The 18,657-nt window shown below is 55.2% G+C and overlaps 8 protein-coding genes and 1 non-coding gene across 9 annotated transcripts; 6 read left to right on the top strand and 3 right to left on the bottom strand.

The window, feature by feature from the left end:
* Positions 1-13: 13 nt before the first annotated feature.
* Positions 14-1,321, bottom strand: SPSK_07574 (anthranilate phosphoribosyltransferase; the record flags this gene model as incomplete). Its single annotated transcript, XM_016734233.1, has 1 exon — positions 14-1,321. One exon carries the CDS (start codon positions 1,319-1,321, stop codon positions 14-16), a length of 1,308 nt encoding a protein of 435 aa, XP_016591298.1.
* A 687-nt stretch (positions 1,322-2,008) lies between these two features.
* SPSK_07693 (uncharacterized protein) lies at positions 2,009-3,112 on the top strand (the record flags this gene model as incomplete). The annotated part of the gene is made up of 1 exon (XM_016734350.1): positions 2,009-3,112. One exon carries the CDS (start codon positions 2,009-2,011, stop codon positions 3,110-3,112), a length of 1,104 nt encoding a protein of 367 aa, XP_016591297.1.
* Positions 3,113-3,746: 634 nt separating this feature from the next.
* Positions 3,747-4,434, top strand: SPSK_07965 (uncharacterized protein; the record flags this gene model as incomplete). The annotated part of the gene is made up of 2 exons (XM_016734617.1): positions 3,747-4,192; positions 4,266-4,434. 2 exons carry the CDS (start codon positions 3,747-3,749, stop codon positions 4,432-4,434), a joined length of 615 nt encoding a protein of 204 aa, XP_016591296.1.
* An 870-nt stretch (positions 4,435-5,304) lies between these two features.
* Positions 5,305-6,984, top strand: SPSK_07381 (26S proteasome regulatory subunit T5; the record flags this gene model as incomplete). The annotated part of the gene is made up of 4 exons (XM_016734045.1): positions 5,305-5,663; positions 5,742-6,157; positions 6,234-6,880; positions 6,964-6,984. The coding sequence occupies 4 exons, from the start codon at positions 5,305-5,307 to the stop codon at positions 6,982-6,984; spliced, it is 1,443 nt and encodes a 480-aa protein (XP_016591295.1).
* A 551-nt stretch (positions 6,985-7,535) lies between these two features.
* On the bottom strand, positions 7,536-10,211 carry SPSK_10757 (uncharacterized protein; the record flags this gene model as incomplete). The annotated part of the gene is made up of 4 exons (XM_016737046.1): positions 7,536-9,428; positions 9,496-9,644; positions 9,720-9,789; positions 9,864-10,211. 4 exons carry the CDS (start codon positions 10,209-10,211, stop codon positions 7,536-7,538), a joined length of 2,460 nt encoding a protein of 819 aa, XP_016591294.1.
* Positions 10,212-12,201: 1,990 nt separating this feature from the next.
* Positions 12,202-12,274, top strand: SPSK_11223. The gene has a single exon. It is a non-coding gene; the product is annotated as a tRNA-Lys (tRNA).
* A 1,523-nt stretch (positions 12,275-13,797) lies between these two features.
* Positions 13,798-14,538, top strand: SPSK_07929 (uncharacterized protein; the record flags this gene model as incomplete). The annotated part of the gene is made up of 1 exon (XM_016734582.1): positions 13,798-14,538. The coding sequence occupies one exon, from the start codon at positions 13,798-13,800 to the stop codon at positions 14,536-14,538; it is 741 nt and encodes a 246-aa protein (XP_016591293.1).
* A 57-nt stretch (positions 14,539-14,595) lies between these two features.
* SPSK_07588 (ribonucleases P/MRP protein subunit RPP40) lies at positions 14,596-15,879 on the bottom strand (the record flags this gene model as incomplete). Its single annotated transcript, XM_016734247.1, has 2 exons — positions 14,596-15,149; positions 15,207-15,879. 2 exons carry the CDS (start codon positions 15,877-15,879, stop codon positions 14,596-14,598), a joined length of 1,227 nt encoding a protein of 408 aa, XP_016591292.1.
* A 395-nt stretch (positions 15,880-16,274) lies between these two features.
* Positions 16,275-18,032, top strand: SPSK_07328 (tRNA (guanine10-N2)-methyltransferase; the record flags this gene model as incomplete). Its single annotated transcript, XM_016733992.1, has 4 exons — positions 16,275-16,370; positions 16,451-17,349; positions 17,412-17,592; positions 17,622-18,032. 4 exons carry the CDS (start codon positions 16,275-16,277, stop codon positions 18,030-18,032), a joined length of 1,587 nt encoding a protein of 528 aa, XP_016591291.1.
* Positions 18,033-18,657: the final 625 nt, after the last annotated feature.

Raw genomic sequence — 18,657 nt, 5'->3', positions numbered from 1 at the left:
ATTCTTCAGTATACTATACTGACGACGAGGGCTTGATCTGGTTTGTTGCCTCCACGAACAGCTTCCACTGCCGCCGTGCCTCGCCACTGCTGACGGCCAACCGTGCCAGCCGCACACCCTCCTTCCAGCACAGACCGCCAGGGCCCCGCTCTGTGACGACCTCAGGGTCCTCGGGCAGCGCTGAGCTGTCGGCAGGCTCCGCCAGGCCGGCCACCACCATGAGCGCCGCCGTATTGATGAGAACAAACGCCAACAGCGGATCGTCGGCCGGGCGCTGGTTCTGCAGGATGCTCGTCATCGTAGCGGCGTTCTCGGCGGGCGATTTTCCGGGTGACACGTCGCTGAGCGGGCAGGCGGCCACGCCAAAATCGGCAGGCGTCAGCTGGAAGTGGTCGATGACGACGTCGCTGCCGGTGGTGTCCTCGTGCAGGTACCAGCAGAACGTGGGGCCGGCAATGGAGATCTCGTCGAGCTCCTCGGCACCGCAGACGACCATGGCCTTGCGCGCGCCGGTCATGCGCAGTGCCTCGGCAAAGACGGGGCCCAGCTCGCGGCGGGCGACGCCAATGATGCGGGTCTCGAGCGGGGACTCGCTCTCGGGGGTGTCGCGGACGTCGACGGGGCTCGCCAGGGGGCCCAGCAGGTTGAACAGCGTGCGCCAGGGCAGCTGTTTGCGGATGGGCGCGACGTAGCGCATGCCCGGGTGGAAGACGGGTGCGAACAGGAATGCGTAGTTGGTGGTGGCGTAGATGGAGGGCAGAGTGGCGGGCTCGATATAGTTGAGGTTGGCGACCAGATCCGTCGACTCGTTCTCAATGTCGCCCGGGTGCTTGAGGTTGGCCAGCAGGTCGGCCGACCCGGACTTGCTCGTCGACGCGCGGTTGCCGTGCTTGGCCATGCGCAAGTAGGCCGAGGCGACAATGGACGACGCTGTCGAGACGTTGAAGGTGTTGTGTGAGTCACCACCGGTGCCGACAATGTCGCACAGACCGCCGTTGTACTTGCCACGCTTCAGCGACTTCTCGGCAGCGATCTTGAGCAGCGGCGCCGGGTCGACGCGGGCAGCGGCTTTTCGCATGCGATCGGCGCAAGCAGCCATGACGTCGGCCTGACGGTCGAGCCCCGTAAAGTGCAGGCACATCAACAGGGAGCCGGCCTGCACGTCCGAGACACGGTTCGTGAAGAAGAGGGCCACGGCATCGGCAATGTCTTCAGCCAGCGGCGTTCCAGCTTCCGGAAGGGGCCAGAGCCGGCCGAGGATCGGCTTGATATCGATGATGTCGTCTGCAGCATCCGCTGAGCCAGCTTGTTGTGAGGCCATACCGGCGGTGTGGAAGTCGTGTGTATGATGCTGTATGCAAGGTACAAATTGGCTAACGAACCTGTCTGAGTCAATGGTCCGTGGTGGTGGAGAAAGTTGCAAACGTCAATCACAGACTTCGTTGTGTCCAGCTGCCAAACCCGTCCAAATCGCTGCTGTCCCTTTTATGCAGTATTATAGCGGCCTATTTGCAGTGGTTTCTAGCGTCCGTTTTCGGCCTTTAACAGCAGTGTCGCTCCGTCTCTTGGCAGACACAGCGCAACGGGAAAGAAGGGGAATATTACGAAGTCGTATTGAGAAAAAAAAAACTAAGATAGAGTACGACGACAGAATCCGGAATACAAAGAGCCCTTGGCTCGTTGTGTTGTTTCGAATAGCTGATGCGACCCCAAATCTTCAGGAGGGCCGAATTGGGGACCAATAGGTACCAAAACGTGGGGGTACGAATTAGGTGTATGGGAGTCATCGGGCGGTGAGGTGCGGCAATTTGACGGTTCCTGGCAAAACTGTATTTGCAGCCAGTAAAGTGGATACTCGCATTGGCCTGTGCTACTGGCTGGAAATCAGATTGAATTTTTAGAGGCAAGCGCATCGAAGAGCTTCATCGCAGCGGAGCATGCGACCATCTGCATCACCAGCCGCCCACGACCGCCGCTAGCTCCGACTGTCCCTCCCTCTCCTTTCAAAATGCCGGCACGGCTCCCTTCTCGCTGGACACACTCGCTCGGGTGGTGTCTGTCCGAAAGCAACGCATCGTCGCCATGCCGAGCCTCGTCCTTTGTCTCTTCTCCTCCTCCCACGGCCTTGAGATTAAGGCTAGCACAGCCTGTTGCCGGCTTCCACACAAGTACGAGCGCACATGCAACCGCTGGTGCCGCGGGCGCGCCCATGGGCATCAAGCTCACTCTGCCCGCCGATTACGTGCCACCCACACAGCCGCCAAGCGCGAAGAAGCCCGACATCCGCAAGTCGCAGCTGCTGAGGTCGTACACGTCGCTTCTGCGCTCGACGCCGCTCATCCTCATGTTCCAGCACAACAACCTGACCGGTGCCGAGTGGTCTGCCCTGCGGCGGGAGCTGAGCTTGGCCCTCCGGATAGTGGCCACGCAGCAGAAGCAGCTGGGCGTCGAGTGGCCCGACTCACTCGCAGACAACATCCGCCTCAATGTCATCGGCACGCGCATTTTCAGCGTGGCTATGCGCATCGCTGAATTCTACGACCCGTCCACCGTCACAGCAGAGACTACGGCGGCCGTTGTCCGCGGCCGCGGCAAGAAGGGCGCCATCTACAACCACGACCTGTCGGACGCCGCCTACGCGTCCATCAAGGCGGCCGAGCAGGATGGCAGGACGGGGCCCGAGTCTTCAGTGTACGGCCAGCTTAAGCCACTGCTTGTCGGCCCCATGGCGCTGCTGACGTTCCCCGACGTGTCACCGGCACACCTCGCGGCTGCCCTGTCGGTCCTGTCGCCCAGCCCGCCCCAGTTCCCCGCCCCGACGCGCAAGAAGAGCCCGGGCTACTACGACCCGCTCGTCCAGAGCGCCGTTCAGAAGCTGCTCCTTGTAGGCGGCCATATCGAGAACCAGGCCTTTGACACGGACGGTGTGCGCTGGGTCGGCTCCATCGAAGGCGGCCGTGCTGGCCTGCAAGCGCAGCTGGTGTCTCTTCTGCAGAGCGCGGGCCTGGGTTTGACAAGTGCGCTGGAAGGCGCCAGCAAGAGCCTGTGGCTAACGATGGAGAGTCGCAAGACACAGCTGGAGGATGGCACCAAGGACGACAAGGAGACATAAGCATCCGGGCGTGCAGTCTCCTCTGCGCCTTATCCCAAAATAATGTATTACTATATATTTTATATCCGGCCATCAATATGGAAAGCGAACCTACTGCAAACGATTCCTGTTGTCAGACAAAAAAGCTGCGTGCCTGTCCGTTGGTGGTTTTCGTGAATGACTATCAAACAGTGCGGCTTGTAATATATACACTGTCAATATACTGTGTCAGCCTACGTCCTTAATACACGCGACGCTTCAGCTCAATTAGTGCAGTTCCCCCCCGTATTTTACATTGCGCTCACTGAAACCGGGGGATGTAATTACGACGTATTACTCTTTGTACAGTCCCTTCAAGAGCTTGATTCTCGTGCACATCAACCGCGTCTCTCCGCACAGCTTCGTCATCGCACGTCCCACTTCAGGCACCCAGGAATTGAGGAGGAATATCAAGTACGAGCCAGCTCTCGATACCCAGCACAACTGGCAGACCGGTACTTTCATTGTCCTGCAAGAACCGTCTTTCAAAGCACATTACCCACAGCGCGTTGCGCACGCGGCTCGTTTTCGATCTCGTTTTTCGACCACCGAACTTGATTCTATTCCATCCTGCGCCATCCGTCCATCCGTCTGTCTGTCCGTCCGTCTGCCAACCATGGATTTCGCGCCCTACCAGTCCTCGCCGCCTGAGCACGAGCGCGTCATGTCGCCGCCGGCCGGCAACAGTGCGACGTCGCCGCGTGCCTCGCTCGAGCGGCGCTCGTTCTCCCCCAACAAGCCCACGACCTCCAACGCTGCCAGCCCGCCACCCCTGCAGCATCCCCAGCCACAACGCCGGTGGTCCAACAGCATCCCGAGCCCGAGCTACTTTTCCTATCAGCAGGGTGGCCACGCCAACAATGACCTCGAGGGCGGCGGTGGCGGCGGTTTCGGCGGTTCTCCCGATCCGATCTACGACAATGGCCGCGACGGCGTGATCAACGAGTTCGACACGAGCCTGGGCCTTCGGCTGGACTACGAGGCGTGCATGGCATACCTGCTACTGCCACCACTCGGCTCGATCCTTCTTTTGGTTCTGGAGCGCAAGAGCGACTATGTTCGGTAGGTCTTGCGGCCGCGCGGCGACGACTTGTACATCATCATGCAAACACTGACACATTTGTCTCCTTTGCAGCTTCCATGCATGGCAGGCCAGCCTGACGTTCACCCTTACGATCATCCTGCATCTGATCCTCCACCGCTCGTCGTTCCTCAGCTGGGTCCTGTTCCTCGCCGACCTTGGCCTGATCGGCTGGCTGACGCTCAATGCGTACCGTGATGCCGACACGCTCGACAGGTACTGATCCGCCCCCGATATATGGCTTCTGTGTTGTATCTCCTAAGCTCTGCTGACCCTGTCCTTGCAGATACGAAATCCCTTTCATTGGACCGATTGCGAGCAGAATCGTCGACGACGAGTAACCAACCCAGACTATCCCGACTGCTCCTGCACTGTCTTTTTCTTTGCAGAGCTCACTGTTGATACATACCCCTTTGCGCTTCCTACGATACGTCCTTCATACTTATTTTCTCGTCCCCCTTCTGCCGTTTCCCGTTGCAATTTCATTTTTTGTTCGCGCATTGCCCTCTAGCTTTGCTTTTCCTCCGTATCCTTTTGCTTTCAAGGCCCGGCGTTAAAGGTCGCATAACTTTTCTTGGCTGTCGCCCGTTTCGCGACTGTCTTTTCTTCTATACATCAATCGATGCTCGCAATTCATATCAAACACAGTCGTGATGTAACCATTAGCGAAGATCAGAATGTGTAATAAATCATATCACGTGACTGAAATTTTGTTATTGCATTGCTTTGTCATTTTAGCGGCAACGCCACACCGGGTCCGGGTGACGCGCGCTACGGCGCCTGCCTGTGCCTGCATTTACGTTCGCAGCTTGCCCAAGGCCAGACCCCAGCCTAGACAAGGTGGAAGCTTCCCGTAGCCGCTCAGCAGCCAATTCTCATTGTCTCCCATCCAGCCTTCTGCGCATTCACACCCACGATCTCGAAATCGATCAACCAGCATCTCGATTTTCGACGACACTCACCACAACATCCAATCCCTAACGGTTTCCTTTCGATCGAGCGCTGATTGCTCTCATCCTCATCCTCACCTTCACTCTCTTTTTCCGCCTCTCCCCCTCCCTTCCCACAACCTCTTCTCCCACAACCGCCTACCATGTCCACACTCGAAGAGCTCGACGACATCGAGCGCCACGAGCGCGAAGACAAGGACGAGAAGAAGGACGGCGGCGACGACCAGTCCGGCAAGGACGGCAAGGATGGCGCCGGCAACGGTGGCAACAAGGGTGCGGCCAAGGCCGATGGCGACGCCGAGATGGAGGACGCCGAGCCTGAGGAGGACAATGTGATCGACGAGGAGATTCTGAGTTTAAGCACGCAAGAAATCGTCACGCGCCGGAGGCTGCTGGAGAACGAGTCGCGGATCATGCGGAGCGAGTTCCAGCGGTTGGCGCACGAGAAGGCGACAATGGTCGAGAAGATCAAGGACAACCAGGAGAAGATTGCTAACAACAGGTAGGTCCCGCCTGTTGCTCTTCGTCCCTATTGTATCGATAAGCTATGCTAACCTCACCCTCTCCTCGTCCCCTGCAGACAACTTCCGTACCTAGTCGGCAACGTTGTGGAACTGCTGGACCTGGACCCGACGGCCGAGTCCTCAGAAGAGGGCGCCAACATCGACCTCGATGCCACACGCGTCGGCAAGTCCGCCGTCATCAAGACCTCGACGCGACAGACGATATTTTTGCCTCTCATTGGCCTTGTCGACCCGGAGACGCTCAAGCCGGGCGACCTGATTGGTGTAAATAAGGACTCGTACCTGATCCTCGACACGCTCCCCGCCGAATACGACAGCCGCGTCAAGGCCATGGAGGTCGACGAGAAGCCGACAGAAAAATACAGCGATGTCGGTGGTCTGGACAAGCAGATCGAGGAGCTGGTGGAGGCCATTGTGTGGCCCATGAAGGAGGCCGAGCGGTTCAAGAAGATTGGCATCAAGGCACCAAAGGGTAGGTTGTTGTCGTGCTTGTTCGCTTGCTCGCTTGTCGCTTGGCATTGGAGAAACGCAGCATTAGATGCTAACAGTCGGAATCGCAGGCGCCCTCATGTACGGTCCTCCTGGTACGGGCAAGACGCTCCTGGCGCGTGCATGCGCTGCCCAGACCGACGCTACCTTCCTAAAGCTGGCCGGCCCGCAGCTGGTGCAGATGTTCATTGGTGATGGTGCCAAGCTCGTGCGCGACTGCTTTGCCCTCGCCAAGGAGAAGGCCCCCGCCATCATCTTCATCGACGAGCTCGATGCCGTCGGCACGAAGCGTTTCGATTCCGAAAAGTCGGGTGATCGTGAGGTGCAGCGGACCATGCTGGAGCTGCTGAATCAGCTCGACGGTTTCGCCTCGGACGACCGCATCAAGGTGCTGGCAGCAACGAACCGCGTGGACGTGCTGGACCCTGCGCTGCTGCGGTCGGGCCGTCTCGACCGCAAGATTGAGTTCCCGCTGCCGAACGAGGAGGCGCGTGCGCAGATTCTCAAGATCCACAGCCGCAAGATGAAGGTCAGCTCGGCCGTCAACTGGGGCGAGCTGGCACGCAGCACGGACGAGTTTGGCGGTGCCATGCTCAAAGCAGTGTGCGTGGAGGCTGGCATGATTGCGCTGCGCATGGGCAAGAACCAGATCAGCCACGAACACTACGTGGATGCCATTGCGGAGGTGCAGGCCAAGAAGAAGGATGTAAGTGTCTTGTCCGCTGCTTTTGACTGCTCTCCCCTTCACCTCGTCCCCGATCACCAGCTAATCATCACCTCTACCTCCAGACCGTCAACTTTTACGCCTAAGTATTGTTTGATTATATCACGACACCTACCTCGACCTCTATTCTCGACTCGTCACGGCTATGGAATCCGACAGCGAAAGAGAAACGTGACAGGGAGGGGTCGCAGATTGGGCAACGTCAGGGTACGACGTTACTGGCGGGTTGTTGGTGTTTTCCTTTATTTTATCGTCTGTACAAGTAGCTATTGCGGCGAACTTATCTCGGGCGCTGGAAGGAGGGTCGTAGACGGGAGGAAAGAAGCCAATGCATCATTTTTTTTGGCCATCATAGCAATTTCGGTCATCGTGCGATTGTGTAGAAAGAATACAATATCGTTAATAAAATGCTTGAAATTGCAAAGCGAGAGGACATCTGGTTAACATGGTGCCAGTTGATATTCCGATTGTAAAACAACATGGGATATCTATATGAATTAACCTCTCCGGGGTACCGGTAAAACCTTGCCAGGCTCCGCTATGTCTTTAAATGAAGTAACGCCGAAAGTGGTAAAACTTCCGAAAGGAGAAGAAGAAAGCAATGGCAGGAAGGGAGGCTACAGAGCCTTAACCTATATTACTTCGGGCCACCTTCGCCTGCCACACGCACAACCTTACGTGTGCCTGATGCCGTCCTATACACCAGCTCCAAGATCTCGTTACTGCCACTGTCGTCGGCATCAATCTTGTCACCGCTTCCCTCGTCGGCATTGTTGTCGCCGACAGCAATGATATCGGCATCAATGCCGAGCGAAAGGTGACCCATACTCGACCGCACGGACGCCGCGGGGCTGCCTCTTGAATACGGCCGAGCAGCCGAGGAGTCAGGGGCCGGAGACGTCGCGGTGGGTAGTCTCGCTGAAGACGGTGCAACTGCTGGCACCCTGCGCGTTACCATTCTCCGAGGAAACGCAGACGAGCCAGGCCTCTGCAGGAACTGGGTCAGCAGGGTGTTCTCGTCAAAAGCAGTATCCCCGTCATCATCTTCGCCATCGTCCACTTCCAGCGGGTCGGCGGGATCGAAGACCGCTAATGGTACCAAAGTCTGTTTCTGCGGTGGTACGGTCGATGTGTCCGGCACAGCCATGGACGCCGGGCCTTGTAAAGGAGTATTTGATCTGCTCTCTGCGGCCTTGTCCGTCTCTTGCCGTCGCTGTTGCTCCCTTTCCTGCTCCTGGTGGAGCCGCCGAATTTCCTCTTTTGTAGCGGCCGATACATCTTCGAGCCACTCATGCACACGCGCTGCGCCAGAGTAGTCGCCGTCTTGCAAGAGCTTATCGGATATGTCTTCGAGCTCACTAATCACCTTTCCGAGCGTCGTGTCGAGCATCTCAGTGAACGTTGGGGCGAGGACTGACGCTCCGCCCATAGCGCGTAAAGGGGCCACAGGCCGACTGTATATGCCGGGAGTTGTCGTATGCCGTACTGCCAATGCAGCGGCAGCCGCAGCAGCCGCACTCGCAACCGACGAAATTCCGGGTCTGCCTTGCTTGATGGCACGGTGGAAATTGTAACGCCTGGCCACGACATCGCGGTACAGCGTCGCCAAGGTATGCTGTGACTCGCTGTCGTAAAAGGCATAGCCCGTTTTCTTGGAGCGGATGCTGCGCTGTGGTAGTTTGAGGTCCGAGGTAAACTCGGAGCGCCGTCTCTTTCCAACAGGCGGCGATGCTGGCGGAGGCACAACGATCATGCTACGATACCCACCTGCTCCAGTGCTGCTGCTAGGAACAGGGTGCTGCGGAGTAACAGGCCGTTCTAACGGCTCGGAAGGTTCAGCGGCCTTTTGCTGGGGCTCCTCTGCTACTTTGACGACATGAGATGGCGTTTCGACAGGCATGACGATCGGTGTGGCAGCTGGGCTGCAAGTGTTGGATGGTTCTGGCTTCTTAGCAGTTGCCAGCTCGTCTTCTCTGTGCTTGATTTTGACCCAATCAAACACATTGTCATTGGCAGCATGTTGGTCTTCTAGGACCCTGGTGAAGAGGCCCCGCAGGTAGTCGTAATTCGGATCTTGCTCAAATTCCATTCCACGTGTGTGAGCGAGGTATTCAGAGAACTGGGGAGGTAGGCCCCGACAAAGATCGTCGATACTGGTCGCCTGCTTCTTCTCGCACATAATATCGTGGCGGGTATCGTTTTGCGGGGCCTTGACGCCTTGCCATGGCAGGTTTCCACGTGCAAAGTACAGAAAGACGTGACCGAGAGCTTCGAGGTCGTCTCGCCGGGACTGATGGCGTCTGCAGTGAGCATTGATACTCATGTAGCGGGCCGTGCCGGACAGGGACTGCGATTCTCCTGAGGGGATGTGCATGTTCGTGTCCGGCTCGCGGTACACTTTGGCCATGCCGTAGTCGATAAGGTGGACAGAATCTGCTGCATTTGTTCCTGGCAACCCCATCAAAAAGTTCTCTGGCTTAATATCACGGTAGATGAGATCGTGTTCGTGTAATGTTTGTATCCTTGTGATCTATTATGGGTTTTGTTAGTGTCAGGACATGACGCGCAGAAAAGCAGCAAAGGTGGTCAAAACCAACCATTTGCTTGGCCAACATGGCAACGGTTTTGATTGAGAATCTCCGACCGCAATCCTGGAACAGGGTCTCTAACGAAGGGCCAAGAAGGTCCATCACCAAGACCTTATGGAGGTCCATCTCGCCAAAGGTATATATCCTGGGAATACCAGCTGCTAGGTGTCAGCTAGAAGAAATATGCGATTCATGTGAGACAGTTTCGTAAGGGTGCAGCAAGTCAAACGTACGACACCCGTCAAGTTTCTTGTACATCCGAAACTCGTTACGCAGCTGTGTAGAGTCGTTTTTCCGTAGTTCCTTGATACAGTCAGTTACACGTCCCTAGCAAGAGACGCCAGTGCCCGGATGGCCTGTTGGCCTCTGTAACCTACAAATTTGATCGCTACGGCTCGACCGTTGTTCTTGGTTCTTGCATCGGATAAGATGGTGCCACGAAAAACCACGCAAAACGTGCCCTCGCCCACGCGCTCGCTCACGCGCAGCTGCAACTGCTCTGTCGACATGCCGATTTGCTCGACGGAACCGCCGTCCTGTAGGAGAGTCCGTTGCAGTGCATCGAGCTGCTCCTTGGACCGCAGTCGTGCCGTGAAGCCGGGCAAGGCATCGGCCAAGTCCTGGAGGGCGGTAAGCGGGCCAGTGTAGGCGCTGGCAGCTCCGGCGGCAGCGGCATCACGTGCGGCGCCCGCGCCCGGGCGAATGTTCCAGCCGGGGGCGTCCATTCTGTCACGGCGTGTCGTTTCTAGACAAAGGACCAGCCCGCCGGCAAAAGCGGTGGGTCTCGGATTCCGTTCGATCTGTCTCGTGTGACCAGTTCGCTTGTCGTCGATATTTGGTTTGCTTTGTTCGCAATACTGCGCTCGCCTTGTCGGCGGCGTGGTGGAATAGTCGACGTTTACTATTTGAGACAGAGCCGTGTTGCAGGTTGCTGCTCTGGTTCTCTTGTGATTGGGGCCCCCATATAAGAGAGAAGGATAAGATAGCGAGTGTCAGCCTCGTCAAGTGAGGCAGTTGCAATTAGTCGTCTCCGTTGCTAATAATGCTAGAAGTGGCGCAAAAAGTGAATGAGGGGTGCGGCTTGTGTTGAGCAGCTAGCTAAGGTACAAAGGACAGAGTGCAATAAGGACGGCGCGTGAGTGTGAACGATCCAAAAGACAACGTGAACTCTGCCTGACACGGTTGGTCCGGTCGCTGACAACTTTTGACGATGGTGAATGGGAGAAGTAAGGAAGTAAGCGGTCATGGATTTTTTTTTCTATAAAAAAGAGAACAAGAAAGAGGTATTAGCCGTCGAAACCGAAAATTGACAAAACGCGAGGTAGTATGAAGCGGAGGCGGCAAGAGGGAGGAGTTAGTGATGCAATCCTAATTTCGGTAGGGCCGCGATTGCTCACTGTCATAATTTCGCCTTACCTTTGTGGTGTTGTAAGTGTGTATCCAGTGTTGTCGTTTTCTATCTTTCTTTTGTCGGCTCTCATTCGGGCTTTCTTTTCTTGTTTCTTGCAAAGCGGGTAACCCACAATGTAATCCAAGGTTGTACAAAATATTATTCAGAGGATTTAAAAGAAGGCTTGGAAGGACGGAGAATAGTTAAATCAATAAGCAAGAGCAGTGGAGGAGACAATGAGCGATCAAGGAGACCAGGACGTGAGAGTACCACATAATCGGTACAGTAAGATACCGTGCACGATACAAAGTCGCTGCTGGTTCGGTTTCCAGGCGATCCAGTCCCCCGTGTTGGCGGATAAGTGAACTGGCAGAAACAAAAAATAGACGGCCAAATTCAGAGACAAAGAGCCGGCACGAGTTGAACGGAGGCGTCATGAATATGCACACAATGTGTCAAGGGTATCGAGAGATGGGGGAAAGAATTAGTTAACAAGGGGGAGGTATGAAATTTCGACAGGTGTAGATGTGAACAACAGTTGGCGAAAGCAACCCCTGTAAAAAGCAATTGTTCATTCCTCTCGTAATGCGCTGTTTGCAGTGGCCTTAGCCAGAGTTCGTAAGTGGCTGACCCAAAGCGCAGGTAAAAGAGCCCAGTTGCGGCGTAGTGTAATATGTAGTGTAATATGTCGTGCTTGAAGATAGAGCTCAAACAACCAAAAATTCGTGCTGTCGTGGGAGTGCTCGATATCTTGCCTTTGCATGCGACCAGCCCAGATTCAATCTGGCAAGCTGAGGCGGCAGGCAAACGCCGTGCTCTGTATGGAATAATCACAAATTATACCGCGTACTCTTACCGGGTTGGGCGGAAGACAAACTGGTCCCAGATATGGTTCGTCAGTGAACGTACTCCGTACGGCGTAACGTGTGTGCATCTGTTGTGTGTGATTGGCAATCAGCTAGGTTTGCAAGTCGATGCGCGTGCGCGAGAGGGCGCGTGCCCTGGCGCTCCAATCTGGGTTGCCGTTCGTTAGAGCCGTGCGCACCCTGTCCGGCATGCTGCAGGTGCACTGGCCGATGAGTTGCAGTAGCCAAATTACGACAATGTCGAAGTGAGATTTGTTGTATGTTGCAGACTATTTCCGTTTTCACTTTTTAACCCCTGAAAATAGGCAGTTGTCAACAACATACAACAACAACAACAACAACGCAAGAACGGAAAGAGCAGTTTTCAATATTTCTATAGTTTCGCGGAAGGAACGAACGGCACGGTCGAGCTAGATAGAGCCTGGGAAAGAGCCGGCGTCTTCAACAAAGAGTCAAGACGCCCGGTTAGCTCAATCGGTAGAGCGTGAGACTCTTAATCTCAAGGTTGCGGGTTCGACCCCCGCATCGGGCTCAAATCCTGATGCGCCTTTCCAAAAGGCACCGCATTGAACTCTTATCTTTTGTTGATTTTTGTACATCGTGCATTCCCGATTTTATTTTATTTCTATTTCATCTCACTATGTATGCATTGGGCCTCTAGAAGCATGCTATTTTTTATGACAAGACTTAGAAAGTCAAGTACCGGCCTTTCTTGTTCTACTCTTTTCGGGGCGTTGTACAGCGTCAACTAGGAAAAACACTATTATAAGGCTTTGGGCGATTGCAGAAACCATAAGAGGCCAGGAAGATCGAGACAAAGCGCTGGGATCGTACAAACACGCCTGGGCAGATGCCAGCCCTCGTAGGACATATGCTGGCCGGCCAAGGCCCGCATCCGAACGTCTGTCGCTATCCGACGGGAGCGGGCATCAGCCCAAAGAATGTCCGCCATCTGTTCCAAGATCGCATTGTTGGGTATGGGCCTACAGTATACGGAGGTACGTAGATGTTGTCTGCTGTTTGCACGAAGCAGTTGAGCAGCTGACCTAGACAGCAAAACTTCATCGGTTCCACGTTGTGCAAGCTGCGTGCATTGCACTTCTTTTTACGTCTGGGTGCTTCAGCTACCTTCATTCAGCTCTCAATCCCCGACACCTCAACCACCACGATCCCCCCCAACTTTGCTGCACGAAGCTTACCACGTTGTGGTACGCTGTATGTAAGCATCAGTCAAGAAAGGAACAGAACCGTGGCGAGCATGGCCACGGCCCGTGACCCTTATCCGCCAGCACTAATGCTGTATGACTCGAGCCATCCATTGCGATCCCGCGAAATGCCATTCTGCAGACTCGAAGAACCGATTCGATTTAGCAAATATCCCCGTCCGTGGCGTTTCGGACTTGGTGATGCTATGACCAGTGCTATTGAATAAGAAACAGAATCCTAGTCAACAGCCTTCTGCTCTGTTATAATCCATACAGGAAGTGCTTAGAGAAGCTGCCAAACAATGTCAAAATATCGTGGACAAAAAAGGAGTGATTCTTATTATGTTGACTTGGTCAATAGAAATCCCAATTTGAATCTGGTACTAAATTGTGCAATCAAAATATGGTAGATGATTGTACGAAAAATATATTGTAAAGTCTTGTCATTAACAATTGTTTAGTAGAGGCTATTATTAGAATTTTTTTTGTCTTTTTATTTTCTTTTAATATTCAATACGAATATTTGGGTAGAAAGTACAAAAATAAATTGAAAAGTAAAAACTGAGAACGGAAGCTTTGTTTATATTATGTTGTCTAATATATTCATTCCCATAAGGCACTGCACTCTTATGGTCACTAACAAACAACGCCCATTAAAAACGGAAGCTGCCCTACGGCGCGTGGTGGGCTCTCTAATTACGTTGTAATCACGGTGGAATTACAAGCAGCAAAAATGTGCCCCGCATTGCAGTAATTTTTTTTTGTGCCGTCATCGCCGACCGTCTAACAAGGTAGCCACATATTGAAAGTCAACCACGAACCATCATACCACCCACGCAAAACGCACAAAATGGCTCCCAACCAGTACATCCTGGCAGCGGACAACAGCCCCGCGCTGCTGCCGCTGCTGCGCGCCAACCCGGAGCTGGCGCGCGAGCAGGACGAACATGGCTACTCGTTGATTCACGCGGCCGCCAGCTACAACCACCTCGAACTGCTGCGGACGCTGGTGACGGAGCTCAAAGTGCCAGTGGACCTACGCGACGAAGACAACGAGACAGCCCTGTTTGTTGTGGAGACGGTGGACTCGGCGCGCTGCTTGGTGGAGGAGCTGGGGCTAGACCCGTCACTGAGGGGAGACGACGGGTTGACGGCGGCCGAGAAGATTGCGGGCGAGGCGGAGTTCCCGCAGGTGGCAGAGTACCTCATGGGGCTGCAGTCGGTGCTGGCGGCAGCCAACGACGTATTGAAGGAGGGAGAGCTGCCACCGCCGCCCGAGGGCATGCGCGTGACGATGGGCGCGATGCCGGTGGCCACGGTGGAAACCGCCGAGCAGGGCGACGGTGGAGAGAGCAGCAACAGCGGCATCAACAATAACGACAATGGTGGAGAGGGCAGCAGCGCCAACGCGTTTGACGACGCGCTAGGTGGCCAGCCGGACCCGGAGCTCCGTCGCCGGATTGAGGAGCTGGCAGCTCGGCCCGATTTTCACACAGAGCAAGGCCAGGCGGCGCTGCGGCAGCTCGTGCAAGATGCGCTCTTAGGCCAAGACCTGACCGAGGACCGTAACGTGCGCCCGCGGCAGGACTGAGGACGTGTTCCACGCTTTAAGAAAAGAAAAAAAGACAGAGATCATCATGACCTGCCGTCATTCGTGGCTGTGCACATCCCAGAGTAGAAACTCACGCGGCGCATCGGCCGGGCGGAAGAATGTGCACTCGGCGCCGTCGCCAGCCAGACCCATGGACGACGAAAACTCAGACACGCTCATGGACAGCCAGACTGAAGTGGGAGACGAAGAGGAAATCGACTGAAAGGCGATGAGAATGTCCAGCAGAGTCTGACAGGCCCATGTCGGCGAGAGGAACCCGCTGCAGGAAATCGTGACTATGTTGTCAGAAGGATGTGTTGCCACATCGTGATCGTCGCTGGAAGATCCGGGCACCTGGTAGCGGCTGAGGTACGGGTCGATGGAGTCCGCTGCGTGGACGCGAGGGCTTCCGAGTCGCACGAGCGAGAGCCACTCATACAGCTCTGTGACGGCCTCTTCCGTCTCCATGCGATCATTGCCTTGACCACCGCCGACAAGGAGACTGGGCGGGCGTATCAGTGGCGGCAGTGCGATGTTGGCGTGTGTTGTCACAGCAGGCTCCACTGTGACCCATGTCGGGGCATACGCGTCGAGAGGATTGGGGTTGGGGACTGTCACGTTAGAAATATAGATCTTGTACGGACAATAATGCAAACCCGTGTACATACCATCAAACATGCTGCAGAACAGCCAGGTGCGAGCCGTGTTAAACACGTTTTTGCACGCGTAGATGAGCCGGTCAAAACCGCTCTTGCCGGGCCACATAGCCTTGGGATTGAGGTCCAGCTCGACGATCCACCGCGGACGCAGGCCACGGCTACCTTTGGCACCGTGCGTCTTGCCCACAAGGCCGGCGCGTTCGTACGCCTCGCGCTCGAGGTACAGCGTCAGGCGGCCGTCTTTGAGCGTAAAGACATTGTCCTGGCCGAGACGGCCGTCGGACAGCATCAGGACGTTGCCAGCCTTGACGTACTCGGTGAAAAAGGCGCCCTCGAGTACCTGGCCCAGCGTCATGACCACCCGCGCATACCGTGGCTGCGCGGAAGTTTCTGGAGACTGCTTGGCCATTGTGCGTTGGACCAACTCGGCACAGGTCTGCGGCACAATAAGCTCCAGCCGACTGACGAAGCCGAGCGCCTGGATGCTGGACCAGGGCTTCTTGAGCTTCTTGGCCGTGTTGGGCACACGCGTCGTAGACGACTGTGATGACGGTGTCGACAGGGCTGGTCGAATGCTCTCAATAGCTGGTGGTTGAGTTGGATCAATATGGCCCATGACGCCGTGCGAAAAGAAGCATTTGGACGCCTGAAAAACAGACGGTTCTGGTGCGAACGGCAGCATGGTGGCGTGACACGACGTGACAGAAGATGGACCTTTCGGCGACTGTCGAGCAAGACACAAAACAAAAAAAAATATAGTGGTCGCAAGGTTTGAACGTCTACAATGGACAGCACTAGTTTGGTGACAGTGTCGCGGGAGTAAGCGAGTCGTCCGAGGGAAGGCTGCACGCTGTGGGATGCACCTTCTCGCAATAATTTTTGAGTTGCCCCACTAAAAAGTTTAACGTCACTTGTGCTTGTCAACCCAACCCGACGACAATACAGGAAGGAACGGGGACATTTTCAAAGCGGAAGCCGCACGGGTGTTTTATTTATGTATGTTCTAGTCATTTCCACACAGTCTACTCATAGAGAACAGGGCACAAGGAGGCCGAGCTAACGTCACCAGTGCCCGCCATGGAGTACCTCGTGCGCTTCAGCCAGTCACACGAGTCCTTTCGACTCGCCGAGATCCAGGCGCTGGCCACGCTGGAGGGCATTGAGCTTGAGATTGTTTCCTACATCACTGAGGCGAGTATTTATCCTTTCGGCTTTACGTTTATTGACTCGCAACCCCCGCTCACACATCGTAGTCCCCCTTCTGCGTCATCAAGGTCGCCGACGATGATGCTGCCACACGGCTTGTCCGCCGCTCTCTGCTGGCCCAGTCCATCCACAGCCTCTGGGGTCGGGGCGATACCTTAGACGAGTTTTATGCGGACATCAGTCGACGTGCGGCGCCGCTGTGGCCTCCCTATGTCAAGTCCAGCTTCAAGCTGGAGTCCGATGCTTTCCAAGGCAAGCGCAGCAACAAGGATCGCCTCGCTCTCATCGACAGCTTCGGCGCCGTCCTGCCGCTCGACGGCGACATTGATATGCGCAATCCTGAGCTCGTCTTAACTGTATTCGAGCATTGGACGTTTGGGTCGGTGCAAAAGAAGCTTCCAGACCCGGAGCACTTCTACATGGGGCGCTTCGTCGCCAACACCGCACGTGACGCCAGTCTCACATTTGACCTGAAGAAACGCCGGTATATTGCAACCACCAGTATGGATGCCGAGCTGTCCTTGCTGACGGCCAATCTGGCACTGGCCGCGCCTGGAAAGCTGTTTTATGACCCCTTTGTCGGTACCGGCAGCTTCCCACTTGCGGCGGCGCACTGGGGCGCCACGGCCTGGGGCAGCGACATCGATGGGCGGGCCGTTCGTGGATCGGCAGCGGGCATCAATGGCGCTGGTGGTAGTGGTGGAAGCCGCACCGGGAGGGCCGATGTGCGAGGCAACTTTGAGCAGTACGGGCTGCTGGCTGCCTTTGGAGACGTGTTCACTGCTGACTTGACGCACATCCCGCTGCGCCGCGGTGCCGAGCACCGGTGGATCGACGGTATTATCTGTGACCCACCATACGGTGTCCGTGAAGGACCTCGCGTGCTGGGTGTCCGGAATCCCGAGAAGAAGCCGTGGGCTGTGGAAGCAGGAAAGAAGATGTATAAGTACGTTTTGTGGACTGTGGAGGCGTTCATGTGTGCCATGGGAAGGCTCTAACACCTTGTAGGGACCCAACTTTCATCCCGCCGAAGCAGCCATACAGCTTTATGGCGCTCCTCAATGATCTCATGTGCTTTGCTGCCGACACACTTGTCGACAACGCCCGCCTCAGCTTCTGGATGCCCACCGCCAACGACGAGGCGCAAGAGCTTCCTGTACCTACGCATCCCTGCTTGGAACTCATCTCAGTCTGTACCCAGGTGTTTAACAAATGTAGGTCACGCCAGCTTCCCACGCAGGAATGCCGCATTTCACCACTGCTAACTCTCCAGGGTCTCGCCGCTTGATAACGTTCCGCAGACTGCCCAACTCAGAGGTCGACGCCGACGCACTTGCACTTGCCACGAGAGCCGCTTCGGATGCACCCAAACTGAAGGGCCAAACAGCCAACGACCTCAACCCGTTCCGGAAGAGCTACTTTAGCAAGTTTGAAGTGTCTGGCAGTACGGCATCAAGTTCTGGTGATAGCACACCAGCAAAGACCGAGCCAATTGCGGAAACCCCTGACGCTCCTCCTGCGTCAGAAGCACCCACAGCCACCGCGACGGCGGCCAATGGGTTAATACCTCGGCCAGATTCGAGGCCGGGCCCGGCCATGACGTCGGTGCCGACCCCTGCTCCTGATTAACAGGCCCAAATGACGACATTCTATAGACAATAGAATCAAAAGACTGGATTACAAAATAGACCTGAAGCCTGGGTAAATTGCTTGTCCATTTTTGCGTGCGATTTATAAAGGGTATTCGAAAATAAACACCGAGATGACAAAGAGAGCAACGCAAAAGATTTCCATGCTTTCAGTCTCCCATCCACTATCGTAAGTAAAGAAACAAGGCCGCCATCAATCTTTTATGTTTTGTCTCCAGGGTACAAAAAGAGTGGAAAAAAGAATAAAACAGACACAAAAGAAAACAAGCCTTTTACCATGAGCTGACAGATACATAACCTCCAAAAATTGCTGCATAAACTAATGTTCCAAAAATGTGACGCAATGGCTGAGAACGAAACCGGTAAACGACGTATAAAAATAAGGCGAAGAAACAAAAGCAATAAAAGCAGGAGAAAACATTTAGTTGTCCAATTTGCGCCACTACTGTCGTATTGTAGGAAGGATGAGAATGGGGAAGTATAAAGGAACGATGCATAGGCGGTACGCCGACGCGGTGGGAGATCGTATAAGGAGACGACGTCTGGAGAAAACAGTATGCCCAGTTGGCTGAGGATCGGCTAACCGGTATGCCAGTAGGTGGCAG

Source organism: Sporothrix schenckii, assembly GCF_000961545.1.
Source record: "Sporothrix schenckii 1099-18 chromosome Unknown Cont41, whole genome shotgun sequence".
NCBI lineage: Eukaryota > Fungi > Ascomycota > Sordariomycetes > Ophiostomatales > Ophiostomataceae > Sporothrix > Sporothrix schenckii.
The sequence above is the reverse complement of the archived record's forward strand: the minus strand, read 5'-3'. Positions and strand labels throughout refer to the sequence as shown.